This window comes from Biomphalaria glabrata, chromosome 6, assembly GCF_947242115.1.
Source record: "Biomphalaria glabrata chromosome 6, xgBioGlab47.1, whole genome shotgun sequence".
Taxonomy (NCBI): domain Eukaryota; kingdom Metazoa; phylum Mollusca; class Gastropoda; family Planorbidae; genus Biomphalaria; species Biomphalaria glabrata.
Genome location: NC_074716.1, coordinates 8,519,772 through 8,537,122, shown reverse-complemented (window position 1 = coordinate 8,537,122; position 17,351 = coordinate 8,519,772). Strand labels below are relative to the sequence as shown.

General features: G+C 37.8%; 1 protein-coding gene across 1 annotated transcript in view; it reads left to right on the top strand.

Annotated features, from left to right (window-relative positions):
• Positions 1-817: 817 nt before the first annotated feature.
• LOC106078748 (NADP-dependent malic enzyme-like) overlaps positions 818-17,351 on the top strand; it is a 26,524-nt gene continuing 9,990 nt past the window's right edge. The window contains exons 1-3 of the mRNA XM_056031830.1: positions 818-1,072; positions 5,197-5,480; positions 17,237-17,312. Of these exons, the coding sequence (XP_055887805.1) occupies positions 947-1,072; positions 5,197-5,480; positions 17,237-17,312 (486 nt within the window). The 5' untranslated portion in view covers positions 818-946. The remainder of the gene's footprint in view (positions 1,073-5,196; positions 5,481-17,236; positions 17,313-17,351) is intronic.

The window sequence follows — 17,351 nt, the reverse complement described above, 5'->3', positions numbered from 1 at the left end:
AATTCGTTTTTTTTTTTTTTTTGCAACGTTTAATCTTAATGCAAGCAATGTACGTTATTAGACACCGAATACATTCCTTCATACCATCAATTTCAGGCTTAGAAAAAAAGTGCGTTTTCCGAAGGTCCGATGGAATGCCATATTCACGTTTTAATGCTATTAGAGTGTTGTTGTTTTTTGTGTGGTTTTGCTTTGTTACAAAAACCATTACTGGCTTTCTCTCTCTTACTCTCTCGAAAAAAAGTAAAAAGAATCTAGATCTATCTTATTAATGCTATTAGGATTGTTTTGTTGTTGTTGTTGTTTGTGTCTATGGTTGTTTGTTTGTTGTTGTTTTTTTTCTTTAGACGCGTCTAAAAGGAAGTAGAATGTTAAATATAGGTAGCTACTTAGGGGCAAAGAAAAAAAAATTCTTTAAAAAATACGATTTTTTAAATGCTTTCTATATAGATTGCGACCTTTTAGGAAAATACCGAAAATAAAATACAAAGGTATGATAGAGCTTGCGTTTTTTTTCGCGAATGGCGGTCGTCAGGTTGCGAATCAGTCAAAAACCATTCTTAGTGAGTACCTATAGAAGGTAAACTTATAAGGAACCTGGGTACGAAATTTGATGCTGACACGTACCGTACGACATTATAAAAGATCTCATTATAAATTCATGTGTCAGACATTGATATTTTACAAATATATGATAGATTTTTATGTAGACTTTTTAAAACTAACACAATAATTTTAAAAGGGAGCATAGTATTTTCGATTTCGTATTTTCCCTTAGTTACGCCCCTTGTGTTTTGGTTTGGTCACATGATCCGCAAGTCTATTTATAAATCCCATCAACAACACCGTTGATAGTTGACTTGCTCTGTCTGGCCGTTGGTAAAAGTCCGGAGTTCATTGCTTATTTGAACCGTGCGAGAGCCGTGTTCTTATTTGAAACGGAAAAATGTCTGTAGCGGCGAATATTGCTCCAGAAGGACAAATTACAAAGAATTCGTCTACTAAGGAAGTTATCATTGGACGACCCCGTTCTTATGGCATTGAAATACTTCGCAACCCTATTTTAAATAAAGTGAGTAAATCTACAAGTCTAAATAAACAGAATAATATCATAATAAATATAATATAAATATAGACTCTAGGCTATTATTATAATTATATAGATTCTAGATTTAGATGTTTATATAAGACATTACCGGCTTTTTTTTTTATTTAGGCCTATCCCTACTAGATTATAATCTAGTAACAATCTTGTCTGTATATTATAGTATATAGACTATAGTATAGATGTATACTGTAGATCTAGTATAGACTATAGATTTACTACTAGATCTATAGACCTACTATAGATCTACAATATTATAGATTATCATTATAGTAAATAACATGTAGGCCCGTATTCAAGATCTAGATATATTCTATAGAATAGACTCTACTTCTGTCATATAGATTTAGATCTAGATCTAGATCTTATAAACTTTCTAGTCTAAAATCTGTCTTTAGGCCTATAGTTTATTCATGTAAAGTCAATCTAGATCTAGATTCTAGATCTATATATAGGGCCTAGATCAATATTTGTAGTAATTTTGACAATACCATTATAATGATTATACCATTATAGTATTAGTTTTTATATTTAAGGGGAAAAAAAGATCTAGCATTGATTTAGAAATAGCCTATTGAAACCTATATCTACTTGTAGGAATATATTCTACGGCCTGATGCACCTTCCTTTTTTTTTTAAATGTTCACTTTTCCCTTTGTGTATCTAATCTTGTTCATCTAACTTCTATAGTAGGTCTATCTGAACCACATTTGAATGAGTATGTTGCGTATATAAAAATTAGTATCTAGTTGGCCTAGATCCAATTATATTTATGCTCACTTCAGTTAAGTGGGCTGCAATGAAGTCGGCCTTTGCTTAAACGCTGCAAGTTTTTAAAGTGTTCACAGTCCGTTGAAGCATTCCTACTGCAGTTTAATTCTTGACATTTATAGATCTACCTAGTTCAAAATTACCTTAGACGTATAAATCAAAGTAAAGGTGTCAGTAAAGAGCGACTAGAAAAATGATGAGGGTTGAAGTAAAACATGAGTTTAGTTTATTTATTTGAGTTAAATCAGTTACTCCAGTGATGCTAAAGTACGTCCCACGGACTAGATCCGGTCCCTGGCGTGTGCAGTCACCTCGAAACTGAAAATCTGCCCACATTTGACATTTGACCATCACTCTTGTTACTCGCAGACGTTTGTTATTTTAGTTTGCACGTTCTTCTCCTTACCCCTCACCCGTACCTCACATTTTCTGATTATACACTTCCGCTCCTATTTGTTTTCCACGCTTCTGACGTTCCTGCACAAATAAAAATTACGTCCTAGGCCAAACCAGGATAGTAGGGAAGAACATCGGGAAGGGTTCGAACCCCGGACACTCGAGACGACAGTCCGATCGCGCATACCACCGAGCCCAATCTCGATACCACTCTATCAAAGTCATCCATACAGTTGTTATTAGCCAGGGCTTCCATTTCAAAATATCCGGCACAGTTGGAAACTGCGATGGTTATTTGAGAGATTAGTGATTATTTAAAGCCATTTGCATGTCGTTATTTAGGTATGTTAGCTATACACACCGACCTGACTATCGATGTACATTGTACAAATGTGTCTTTGAAATAGTCTTGATCAGGTGCATTATTGGATGATCAATGCTCCCGCTGATAGAATCACAGCAGCACCACTTCTGATGCAGTCATAAATGTGGGCCTACTAAATCATTGAAGAAAATGTGCCGTTGGAACGTGGAGTACCGTTTTTGCTTCGTCATTGACCGCACAACCAGGTCACGACACACGACTCGTAACTTAGGCGTAGCTATCCGAGCGTAGAGCACTGTATTGCATCACCCTAAACAGAAGAGACTCAACCAGACATAATGTCAAAGTGGGAGGGTTTATTTTGGGTCGATGTCATTCGTGTGCATGTGTGTGTGTGGGGGATTATTAGCACATTCAGTTGTCGCTGTTTGAAACAAAAATCAATTAATTACCAATCAATCTAACAACTTAAACCCGCGACACATTTCAATATAAGGAAAGAGGTTCTTAACTTAAATATAACTGTATAATGTCATTTTTCTTTGTTCCTATGTGCCGAAATATCAAAATATTAAACATATGTAGGTTTTTTGGGTTAGAAGTAGTATAGTCTAACTATATACGATAGATTTGTATTGTTCTTTTTCTATGAACAACGTTGAAGATAAAATAAGATTTGATTTAACCAATAACAATATGGACGCAAACACAGATAACACACACAACATAAAAAAAAACATATATAACACACAGCCAGGGCCGGATTTACTGCCCCGGGGACTCCACAAGAGAGCCCCCCCCCCCCCGGAGTTTTATAATCTTTTCGACTGCCCCACACTTGCTGATCTCCGTCTCGACAGGTCTGGGAAACCAAAAATTCTCGACCTGTATGGTGACATGTATGCACTACGCTGGACAGGTCCAGGGCTTTTGCAAGAGATGATTTGAGCCCCTCAAGCCCTCACTCAAATGGAGTTTAATAATGATAATGATGATAGAGATAAAAAGAAATATACACATTAGCACGGGACAGAAACTTTTACGTTGGTTTGTTGTTGTTGTTTTTTCGCATTTTTATCTCCAATACTTCAAAACTTACTGTCGGCAACACTGTTGTGGTAAAGAAATGTCCGCGTGTAGTGTGCTCGTAAGGCAAAGTGTGCTCGTAAGGCAAAGTGTGCTCCAGTCAGACTTAACTAGTCAGAGATTTGAAGGCTTGAACACGTTTACACATCTAGGCAGCATCATAACAAACGATAGGGATGCCAATCATGACGTAGCGTGCCGAATAGGAAAGGCAGGGAGTATTTTCCAAAGGCTGCAACCTATTTGAAACGCCTTGACTAACCGATGAATAAAGTTGTAGAATCTGTTCTGCTTTAATGGAGTGTAGCCAACCCCTACTAGAATGGCTTTTCAAAACATAGCCCTCATGGTAAGCATAGAGCTGATAGTTGTGAAAGCAGCCCTAAACCGTGTGCAAGAGTCAGAGGACTCAAGGGCACACCACAACTGCGACAGATGTCCGAGGTACTAGCCAATCCTGCTCTGCGACGAAAGTCAGAGGACTCAGGGGCACACCACAACTGCGACAGATGTCCGAGGTACTAGCCAATCCTGCTCTGCGACGAAAGTCAGAGGACTCAGGGGCACACCACAACTGCGACAGATGTCCGAGGTACTAGCCAATCCTGCTCTGCGACGAAAGTCAGAGAGTCAGAGGACTCAGGGGTACACCACAACTGCGACAGATGTCCGAGGTACTAGCCACTCCTGCACTGCGACGAAAGCCTTTTACGAGAAATGCGCGGAATTAAAGGCCCGATTCACTTAGGTGACTCCACGGACGTGAAAACAATGGTGAGTAGTGATACTTTGACCATTTTGTTGGTGGTCCTAGCAGAGGACCAGCAGAATTACGTGGACCTCAGGATTAAAACTGATGGAGTAACCAACTTGAATAGTGACATGGAAAAGAAAGGGCGTTTCTATCGATGTTTGCATTAGTTAATCTAATCAGTGTCGGCGCCTACGAGTGCAGAAGGGCCAACTTGTGGTCAAACAGAAATGTTCTTGTCTGATACTCGCTTGGATTATACATGTCCACATGTACATTTAACGTCTCGTTAAAGGTAAAGTTTATCTCCCGTTAGGTGATCTAGTCTGATAACAAACTTCTATAACTGCACCAACAGTGTAGGGATTAAGCTGTGTATGTTTATTTAAGTGCTGGACCAGCCTATTGTATTAGGGGGGGGGGGGGAAATAGACAGGTTGAGAGCTTTAACGTGTCGTGCATGATAAAACATTTCCCATGGTTTCACGTTGTTGTTTTTGTTTTAAATGTGCACTTAAGCTCAGCAGAATGTATCCACAAGAAATATGAGTGTAGCTAGTCTAGGACTTGTATTTAGTACAAGGTGGCTTCCTGGTCATGTAGTAGGTGATTCTGACTGTTGTGACGCCTTCTTGCTGCTCTCCAGGCTATTTTTAGTTCTACCATTTATTTTAATTACATGTATTTTCAATCAAACTCCCCCCCAAAAAAAAAATTAAATTAAAAACTTCTATCAGCATGAGATGTGTCTACTAATTCTAGGGGATGGCCTTCACATTGGAAGAGAGGCAGACTTTGGGGCTCCACGGTCTCCTGCCCCCAGCCCTGGTTGACCAGGACAAGCAAGTCTATCAAGTAATGCAAAACTTCTACCGCTGGGATAACGATCTGGACAGATTCATCTTCATGATTGGTCTGCAGGACAGGTCGGAGAAGCTCTTCTACAGGGTGATCACCGAGAACATTGAGCTGATGATGCCTATCATCTACACGCCAACTGTAGGACTCGCCTGTCAGAAGTATGGCATGGTGTACAGGAAACCCAGGTTAGTGAGCATTAAAACTATTATATATATAATTATATACATCGGTAGTCTGGGCTTCAAGGGACAGAAGCGGGCAGCATAGTGCAGTTATCGTTTTTGTGGTAAATTCGGTTGACTGTAGACTGATTGTTTGCCATGTCTGTTCTAAATGGAAACATGAAGACGGTAATTCTGAGACAGTAAAAGTGACATTCTGACTCAACTGCATTGATGCTTGTGCATTATTGCGCGTGCACCGGTTGACCTTTGAGTGTAGACCAATCTCGTTATAACAATAAATATTGTTGTTTTAAGTTGGTGTAATCAAGTGATGCATGTTTTCCGTATAATTTGCCATTCAAAGTTTACTCTTTGTGAAGACTGTAAGTCTATTTTAGGTCTATAACAAACATACCATCTTTTGCTGTCTGTTACAAACATAAAATCTAAATCACAACTACGACTAAACCTCATTATTTAAGTGTACAGCTTCTTGAAGAGTGTCAATCTTTATAAATATTTCATGCTGTTCAAAGTCAGCAACAATTCTCTAACAATTCATTTTACGGACACGTAAGTTCTGAATATTGATCGCCATAAATCTGGCATGGCGTTAAACGGCTTGTCTTAAGTAGTGTACGAATATGATGCTATTGCAGCAATCCAGACGATAAAAGAGCCGCCTAATAGATTCTATTACATGTACTAATCACATTAATACCGGGTCACAACACTAGTCACATGGAAAGGGACTCACGTTAATGTGTGGTGTACTTCTTCTTTTAAATTTTAGTCTAAGACTCTTCGAACTCTAGGCCTACAGAAGCTTACCTCCATCTGCCTGTCTGAAAGAACTAGATCTACTGACTGGGAAAGATCCAAGCAGATGGAAATTATTACATCCCTTTAGCCGATGGCTAGTATCCCAAGACGCTCGGGTCAGAGGCGAGCCCAAAGGCCGAGCTTATCAGAGAAACTCGCCCATATTCCTTCTCTGTACCACATCAGACGTGCTAGTGCCCGCCATAATAATGGCTTGAGAAACAGCCTGTGGATATTGAAATGTTTGTTTGATCTTTCTTGAACCCCCTTCCCCTAGTCACCTAGTGCAATGGAATCGATCCTTATAGGCACCCCAACGGGGGTTCTGTTTTACTTGTCTATTGGCCTAATCGTCACCTCTAACGACACACAAACCTTTCTAATCCTGGTTTTAATTGTGTTGATTGATCGCATAGTATATGTTTCTTTCTAAAATCGTAATACCCTTTGTTTGCATTGTTACATGTAGCATCGTTTCATGAGCGGGACTCATTGTTTTTTACCACAGATCTATACAAACTAGGTTCAACTAGGTCAGGAAATCTTGCCGTAAGGTTTATTTAATTTGAAAACGTACTCTCCCATGTCTGTTTATTGCACAGGATTTCGCATCTGATTTTAGCATTTATCTCGCTTTAGATTCTAGATCTACAATTTATTACATTCTTTCTATGAGCTGACCTCCAGTTTTGCGTGTAAAATAAAAAACGTCCAATAAAAAAAAAAGACGGTTTGAAATAATCCCCTAAAAGACGAGAGACCAACTGTGCCCCAGATCAAATCGTTGGGTATGTGTGAGAGATGCCATGCATATTATTCCGAGGCACTTCAAACTAGAGCTCCGTCTTGCTTCACCGCATTTACTATAACCTTTTTTGTTCCCCCCAGCGCTATTTGAGTTTTGAAGAGGAGTTTCTGAGCCTGAGCAGCTAGTGCAGAAATCATGGATGCCGTCCCCTGCATGGAACTAGACAAGACTTGCTCTATAGGTGTAAGCAGCAGGCCTACCAATCAAACAGGCTGATAACCAAATCTCTGGCATTTGGGATATCCTACCCTTCCCACTTGCATGAAATTTTGGTTCAGCGGTTCTCGTGTTGTGAAATTGCTAAATGCAGTTTGAGCTTGATAAAGATTTCGTTTAGCATATATCACCACGCCTTTTTTAGAATGACGTCTTCCTCCCGCTGCCTCGGGCCTAAATTTAAAAATCCTCCCGGGCCCCCACTTGAGGGGGGGGGGGGGCAAATGAGTGTTCTAAATTTGGTTTCACATTAAATATTATCGCCATTATCTCATGTCATGATGGTGAATGTCAAAATGAGGTCAAGTCCCTGGGCCCCAAATTCCTAGCTACCCCACTGTAATTAGTTAAAAGTCAAGAGAAGTTGGATAGTTTATTCTTGGTCGGACCAGTGAGTTGGAACTTTTTTCCCCCTTAGCATCGCATTTCTTTAGAAAATCTGCCACTATCTCTCGGCGCCCTCTGGCGCACTAGGCCTCAACAAGTGATTGTCTTTTCTTTAGGCTTGAGCTGTTCAATGTGAACAAGAATGACGCTGGGTTAGATGGGAAACAGCAAAGTGAGTTACCTCACGAGAGCTTGACACTTTGATCACACCCATGCTTTATTTGGGCAGAGTAGGGCGATGTCTGACTGATCAACTCACTCATTGGCTACATTCCTTCAGCTCTAGTCTCCCAAGAAGAGTTGTCGGTCTTGGATAGCATCCACAATAGAGAAGAAGTTTTTATCTTTTTACAAAGCTTATATCGACTCGCCCTGTCTGTCTGTCTGTATGGTAAAAAGTTTATACATGTTATTTCTCCCACACCTAATCTCGGATTAAGCTGATATTTCTTTTACTTGAAAACACATGAATCCCCCCCCCCCCCCCCCCCAAAAAAAAAATTAATTAATTAATTAAAGTATTGGTAATTAATTTTTTTGTTTGGTATTTTGAACAAGGCAAAGAAATCATACTTGACAGATGTGGTGCTATAATTTGAATTAGTCCCAACGAGGACTCGAGCCCTGAGTGAACATTTTTGATGCATTAAAAAAAACAAACACGATTATATAAGCATTCACCAAGATACCCGCTGCTTCCCTTCCCCTTTCACAACTGGTCCAGACAAGTGATATTATCACAGTGCATTGAGAAATCTAAAAGCTAAACAAAAACCATTGGTCAAAATATTTTTAATCGCACATATTTATTATGTCTAGGTTAATCTCGTATATAATGACATGACTGATTCAAACTAATTGATACAATTACACTTAGTATAAACTTTGTTTTTGTTTTTTTTTTAAGTTATTTTTTTTATGTTTGTCTTGTTTGACCCATTGTTGGCTATCAACCGAATCTCTTCCACGTCTGACCAGCCAGTGTCCTAGTACACACACAAGGATTGCCTTTAACTCAGCTTGAGAAATATAGACCTAAACAACATTAAATGTCCTCAGGAGTATATGCAGACCGAGATTTTAAAAAAAATTCAGGTCTATATAAGATTAGTATTGTCAAGTGTATGTGTACTTTAGGTTGAGAAATTCATGTCTAGATGTCATATCATCAGTTTTATTAAGAATATCTGTACACTTGCTAACCAACAAAAAAAAATGATAACATTTTACTTAGCTTTTATGTAACAATAGACGCCATTAATACATATTTAAAAAAAAAAAAAGGTTCTGTTTAGTATTTTTTTTTAAATCTCGGTCACTTGTAGATAGAGACACGTATTTCACCCCAACCCTTGTTCCCACCTTATACTCTGTCTCTCCTATCTCCCTGACGTCATCACTTAGTTGCTGACATGGCGATCTTTTATCCATCAATACGTGCACTCATTTGAGGACGCAGACGATCAGGGGAGACAATTTAGCGTGATCAGAGACACAAGTAAGCATCAATAGTTTCTTGCTGGGTGATGTGTGCCTCTTGATTGATTACTCTCCGGAAGCCAGACAGCTAGTTAAAGCAATGAATAAAACAAGTTCGCATAAATTAAGTGAAATAGCACCAATTATTCTGAATCGTTCATGTAATTAATTTTATATTAAAATTAAACCAAACATATGCACCTCCGTAGACTTTTGTGGTCGAAAAAAGGTAAACAGTCTAGCCACTGAGTCGACATTAATATCTACCAATCAGAGATCACTAGAATGGTCGTCACTGTGTGTGTTTTGCCATTGAGCTATTCAAGTACTTATAAAGAATAGGCTTTATTAGTCTATCGTTAGTTTTAAATGTTTAGCTCATTTGTTGGGTTGCGATTGTGCATGAGAATTTTCACGGGTCTCCCGCCGCCGATTTAGTACAATTTCCACATTAAAAAAAAATAACAAATTACGAGTAATCGATTAGCCTATTGGTTCATTTTGTATTGATTCATGTGTTGTAATCGACACTGAATAATTGTGCAAAGTTTCAACTTGATCCGAGAATGGGAAAGGGAGAAATAACGTGTTCAAGATTTGGACCAGAAAGACGGACAAATTGAGCTGATATAAGCTGGGTAAAAATGACCACTGTATACTTTTACCAGCCTAAGAAGTCAAAATGCTATGGTACAATACAAGCTATAGCCAAATCTCTTTATATCGTACTCACTTGTAGTACTCTTCACAGAGAGAGAAAGAAATGCGACATGAATTAGGTCATCACAATTATACAAACTTTAGTCAACAGAGACATAGAGATATTGGCACATGGAAACAGACCATTTAAAACAAAAAAAAAAGTGAGCTAAAGACTTCTAATAAAGAGGACATAGATCTACTTAAATGAAAAGAAATATGCGAAAAGTCCAGACGATATTATTATTGATCTTCTACTGTCCACTGTTAGCAAGACAAATTAAATGCACACATTGTTTGCTAGATCCTCTGCCACTGAAAGTGTGTACAAACATTGAGACATTGTTTTTTGGTATACATATTGTGTTATTCCTGTATCCAATGTGAAAATAAGATTGCTGCTTTGAAATTGTTCTTGTAATATGTCCATTGACATGCAATTAATAACATTAGATTGAATAATATATTTTTGGATGGCGCTCAAAAAAGCATTTTGTTAAAATGTCAACAGCGCCATAATTATCAGATTACTGGAGAAAATCAACAACAATTGATACGCCCCTTTAATAATTCGACTATTGTTCTACATCTTGTGTGTGTGTGTGTGTGTGTTTGATTTCAGCAGACGTGGTTAATCGAATCCGCCCTTGGAAAACTTTTTTTTTAACCACGTGGTACACTGCAGACGTTTCAAAGTCCAGTCTGAACTGGAAGCAGTTTCTTTTTTTTTTTTCCCTTCTCTTGCTTTTAACCTTTAACCCTGACACTTCAGCAAATATTGAAACATTGGGTGACACTCCATTGGATCAAAGGCTGGGTCTTCTTTTTTTTTTCTTTATTGGAAACTATTTTTAGATTGTACTTCATGTGTTACCGTTTTAATATTATTATTATTTACACCATGACAAGGTCGAAAGTTTGACTGATTTTTTTTTTCATTATTTGCATGTCTTGTGTTGTTTATAATGTAAGTTTAGATCTAAACGTTTCACAGATCAACTGTTGCACCTCAGGTTTTTGTTTTCTTTAATGACATATGAACCTTTCTAGTTTGTATTATCAGACTTCAGACTTGTCAGTGATAGTTGGACTAGTGGACTTTAGTTTTGAAACTTAGTGTCTTCCACCTCTCTCTCTCTCTCTCTCTCATATAAATGTTACTGGCAAAAGGCGAAATTACTTTCAGACATAGTACGAGATGATTCTCCATTTCCTACTTCTACCAAACATTGACTATTCTTTGGTTAGAATACTACATCAAGCAAAATAGAAAATGTCCTATCTAGTAAGCAATGTATAATTAAGAAAAATTTTATTTTAAATCCTTTAAAAAAAAAAAAAAAAAAAAAAAACATATACTGTTATCTAAAGGGGAAGAAGTTCGCCCTTAAAACTATACCGGTATTAATAATGTTCACGATATCAAACAAAATAACTAATTACCCATATATAATTTTATAAATGCGTATTTTTTTTTATTCATGTTTTGTTATGTACAATAATTAATTGTTTAAAGTATGAACTTGATCGGAGAATGCGCGAGGGAGAAATTTAGCCATGTGAATACTGAAGGATTAGTTGCCCTTATTAGTATCAAACAAAATAATTAATTATCAGTTATTAATTAACTAACTTCTTACTTTTGTTTTATTGATTCATGTCTTGTATATGCCAAATGAATAATTGTGTGAAGTTTCAATTTGATCCAAGTATGGAAGAAATAACGTGGACACACTTTTTACCAGACAGACAGAGTGACTTGATAAAAGTTTTGTAATAAAATAGATATATCCTATAGGATGCCTAGACAAAGTAGGAAATGGCGAAACAAATTTATGTATAGGCCCTATGTACAAAGAGAGCGAGTCAGCGAGAGAATGTTCATGTTTTGTTCCTATTAGGGACCTACACAAAATTATTATTATATAAAATATATCATTTATGATTGAGGTAAAACTCTCCAAAGACTCATCAGTTGAGCGAAAAATTATCGAATATCTGGCTATGTCGTTCCAGGTACATTTTATATATGGGTACAGAAGGTGTAGACCTACACAATTTACTAGATAGTAAAGTTCTATATAATACGTGTGTGTGTGAATGTATATTTGTGTGTGTGTGTGTTTGTGCGTGCACGAAGACGTTGGGTTGACATCACGTGACTGTGCTGATACTGAGAATCTAAAGTAAACATTGATTGTATAACATACTACAGGCATGCACTCGTCTGTGCAGTGGCGAAGTTAGGAGTCGAAAAATTGAATGGTAGGGGCGTACTTAGTTGCTTTGTTAGACAATCTTTTCAGCTGTAGGCATCGCTACGTGCTTGTTGTATATGGACAAGATGTTAATAATAACCCACCACCTGCATTTCATTCTTTGTCTAACTAGAGATGTGCAAGGGGACATGTGCATCACCTTTCTAAGCTCTCCGACTTTGATGAAACCCACTTCCACCATCACATTAATGTTTGTGTAGTGGTAGATCTATATCATGATGAGATGTGTTCAATTTTTTTTTTAAATGAAATAAATGCCTACACATCTAGCAACTTTGTAGGCCTAGATAATTAAAGTTTAAGCTCTATAGACTACGCAAAGGGAAATTATTTTGTAATATTTTGTTTTATTGGGGTTAAAAAGGAGTTGGCCTAAAAGTAATTTTTAAAAAAATTCGTAATGTACTTCTCACAAGGTGTTTGGGGTACCTTGGAGGGTTATCACTACATCGGTCGTTGGATTTGTAGCACAGTATTGCTAATACAACTAAACCGATCTAGACGCGTTGTATTATTAATTGTAGAACTTGAAACAACTTGAAAAAAGACTTCTTCTTAGAAAAAAAAAAATTCTCCGATTGTTGAAGTTCCACATTTCTGCCTTGTGGCCATATTTATTATTATTCTCTTGGGTCCGATTGAATAGAAAATTTGGTCAAAATAAGTGGATATGATAAAACACGTTTATAATAGGATTTATTGAACTACCTTAGGATTCGGTCCGAAAAAGTGGCTGGTCAGATTAACTGGTATTCCAGTTAACCGAGTTCGTATGTATTAATCAACGTAAAAAACGACATTATTACCTCCTATGTTTAACAGAGACGTTAGCAAGAAGATCAATGGAAAAAAGATTCTTTCCAAGAAGACATTTCTAGATTTCTTCTTACATATGGGAAACATTTCTCACGTGTAGCCTAGGATAAATATAGTATCATCGACGTGATTATCTGGAAGAAAGCTGCCTCCTGGGAACGTTTAACTCTTTTTGTCCTGAATTCAAAGTGTCAGCCATCTTGAGCAGAAGTTAGAGACGCCACGCCTACTGTACGAGGTTTTCTATTGGAGATTTTCAGGACAAACAAAACAATGTCAAGGACGCTAAATTGAACTTGAATGCTGCCAACTAACTAAAAGCTACAAACGGAAGAGCTGAGAACATTTGAATTTGCAGTGCTCAAAAGTACACAAACGTTATCATTTGCGTTTGAAAAACACAACACATCAACACTTTCTTTATTCTGTACGCCGGATACACCAAAAAAGCTAGCTATTTATAGTTTGTCCGTGTATGAAAATGTTTAGTACACAAGGGTTTAGTAATTCAAAACTATTTTACGTTGGCAATATTTCAATTAATATTGGTTCGACTGCATGTAGCTTATAAACAACGTTGCCTCGCTTTGATGTGCAGTGGCCGCATTTTAATCTAGAAATTAAACTGTAACACATGTTAATAGACGCTTAATAAAATACTGAATATCAATAAACTGTTTAGGACTGGAAAACAATTATTCAGATACATTTGAATGTTTCATTATAACATCCACATCCTAATGTGTTTTCTCTTTGAAGAAGGGAGGGTGGAGGTGGGTGAAACTATATTTGTAGATCCTAACACTGATCTGATATCCTGTGTCAATTAACATTTGGTTACTTGTCATTCCATCGTCTTGTTAATGTAGCCGACTGGATAATTGGGTAGCGGAATAGATCATTCTAATAGAGTATTTTTAGCAGCAGGCAATTTCGTTTGATATCTCTTTTGTGTGTGTGGGGGGGGGGATTCATTAGATACCCGCGGTTTTGGGATTTTGTTAGATATCCCATGGTTTTGGGATTAGATATCCAGTGTTTAGTGATTTGTATTTTCTTAGATCTTATCTTGTTGTTTGGTATGGTGTGTTATTAAATAGCCTATTATCTTGTTTTTTGGTGTGGTGTTTTATTATATGTTATGATGTTGTTTGGAATTGTGTTTTATTAAATATTGTTGTTTGCTATGGTGTTTTTATTAGAAGTTATGGTGTTGTTTTGGTATGGTGTTTTATTAGATGTTATGTTGCTGTTAGTTGAGATGTTAATTAGGTGTTGTTTGATTTCAATGCTACTTTAGGTTTAGGTGTAAGGTTAAGTTTATTTTAAGTGCTGCGGTTAGGGTTAGGGTTAGTTTAATATCAGTGCGAATGTTTTATTACTCAGATCCAAATACCTTGACTATGAATGATCTGCTGATAAAGTGGCCTATTGAAAGTTTTGTTTTTCTTTGTCTTGTCTTCCACACACTGGTAACTACCCCCCCCCCCCCACTTTCCCTTTTATGTGCAGCAACTGCTGTCTGAGTCTATGTTTATAGTTTGTTTATGTGACATTGTGTTCCCTTCTTCCCACTTTTTCTTCCATCTTTGTCTTAGTTCGGACCTCCTATTTCAGCCTACACCCGGCTTGGGATATTACCCCAGATTTAAATTGCATTTTCCCCCTGCATTAATTGTGTATTTGTTTGTAGACACCACGCCTTCCTAAAAAAAAAATCTACATGGATTTCACTTTTACGAGTAATGAAAACTGTTGATATGTGGTAAAAGGGAATGACGTCTGCCCGTCCTCTCTAGTAGTCAGTGGTTACCTTTTCCTTGTCTAGCACATATCACGATGTCCTCGACGTCCTTTATAGAATGACGTCCTCCTCCCACATCCTCGGTCCTTAGACAATGGTAGAAGTGGACACATTTAATCTTGGGAGATCATTTCACTCTTATTATCCAAGTGTTCTGTTCAGCATGATGACTGCCAACTGACACATTTTTCACACTACAGAGTAACGGTTGCAGACGATAAAAACTATCAAATTTCTGAACTTTGACAAGGAAATGTTAACAAAACAAAACAAATTCGATTTTTCGTCCTTTAACCGTCATGTATTTGATATAGCACATTTTAATTCTTCTGGGATATCGTGAATTGGTATGTTTATCAATCGTCGCCTCTAGTTTTTTTTTACATTTGTGAACTCATTTGAGATCCTGTACTGACTATTTCCCGTGTCTTGACCTGTACTATGTGTGCACTATGTGTGTACTATGTGTGTAGTTATTTTCGTCATCCAGTGTATTAAAGCTTTAGATGTTAACTCTTTCTCTCCTAACAGACGATACCAACGTTGATTCCATCAGAACGTGTTCAATAATAACGGAGAGAAAGAGTTAACACGGTTTGTTGTTATATTAAAGTAGGACATGTTGTATTCTATTTCGTAGCAAAGGCGTAGCTGGCAGGGATCTGAAGTTCCCGCAATGATTGATTTAAAAAACGATTAGTTTTTACAAAGCTTATATTAACTCAATCCGTTTGTCTGTCTGGGAGGAGGCCAATCCTTGATACACAGCTGCGGTCGCAGGTTGGGCATATGTAATCACCAGGCGCTGTTGCATTTTCACCCTTCCTTCTGCTTCTGTTGTGTATGACATCTGCAATCCGTGACCCTTGCTTTATGCTCTCTCTCCATGTGGATCTATCCAGTGCTACTTTTTTTATTTTAAAGATCCGCCTTAGGCATCGGAGGTGGAAGACATTCAGCTTTTTTTCCTGCCATGAGTAGGTTGACCATGTGTCACTTCCGTATAGCAAAGTGCTCATCACACAGGCCCGGTAGACTAAGGCTTTAGTATTGTTAGTCAGCAATATGTTGTCCCAGACTCTTTACTGCAACCGTGACATGGTGCCCATTGCTTTGGCTATCCTGTTGTTTATGTCTTTGTCCAGTACAGCATTGTTGGGATATGATGGAGCTTAGATAGCAAAAGTGATCAACAATTTCTAGTGATTGGCCATTAATGTTTACTTGAGGTGCAGTATTTGTGTTCTGAACTAGTATCTTAGTCTTGCTTTGACTAATATTTAAGCCGAACTTCTGGCAAGCAGCAGATAATTTGTAAACCAGGGACTGAAGCTGAATATCAGAATCAGCCACAATAGCTGCATCATCAGCATACAGGAGTTTCCTGATAAGTATCTTCCTAACCTTGGTTTTTGCCCGCACATTAAATATTTTTCCAGAGGATCTTGTATGGAGAATCACACCTTCGTTGATGTCGTTGTACGCATAATGCAGTAGACAGGAGAAGAATATGACAAACAGAGTAGGTGCGAGCACACATCCCTGCTTGACACCACTGCTAACCCCAAAAGGTGCTGAATGGGCTCCATTGAATTTGACAGTACATTTAGTTTCCTCGTGAAAGCACTCAAAGAACTTTAGTAGTTTGGGAGGTCAACCTATTTTCCTCAGGAGTTTGAAAAGGCCACTTCTGACCATGTCAAAGACTTTAGTCAGATCAACAAAAACGATGTAAAGGGGTCTGTCTCTCTCTAAATTTCTCCTGCAGTAGTCGTAGAGAAGATATCATGTCTATAGTGGATCTACCACTCCTGAAATCACACTGAGACTCTGGGTAGACTCTAGAAGCTATCACTTGCAGCCTGGATAGTGCCACTCTAGCAAAGATTTTGCCAACTATGCTGAGGAGAGAGATACCCCTATAATTGTTGCAGACATTCCGATCTCCTTTGTTTTTATTTTTGCGACTATATTTGCGTCACGCATGTCCTGTGGGACAGGGACATGACCTGCGTCCCAGCAGGTGCAGAGGAGATTATAGATTATGATGATTCTGCCTCTTATCTGAAGTCTACTGAAATAAATATTTATCACTGCTGGACTAAAAGACTGGGAGTTTGAGTTTGACTTTATCCTACTGCGCTTTGATCGCAATAAGTGCCAACCAAATAATTCGTTAGTTCAAACATGTCAACTGGTAATAAATGTGTATCGCTGCTGGACTAAAAGACTGGGAGTTATCCTACCGTACTGAGCTTTGATGGCCAAAAACAATCAACTAATCACGCACATCACACAAAACATTCACGTGAAGATGTGATTATTTCACATGATGTTTAAAACAACAACACGGCACTTATTGTCACATCAATTGCAGTCCAATCTTAGCTGCCAGCGCTCGTCGCTATGGTTACAAACTTTATGATAAATTCGACTTTGTTAACGACATTAATGTTCTTCTCCGCAGAGGCTTGTACATTACCATTCACGATCTCGGACATGTTTACGACATCCTCTGTAACTGGCCGGTCGATATCGTCAAGGTAGGCAACTCTTCCTGTATTAATTCTTTAGGAGCACTC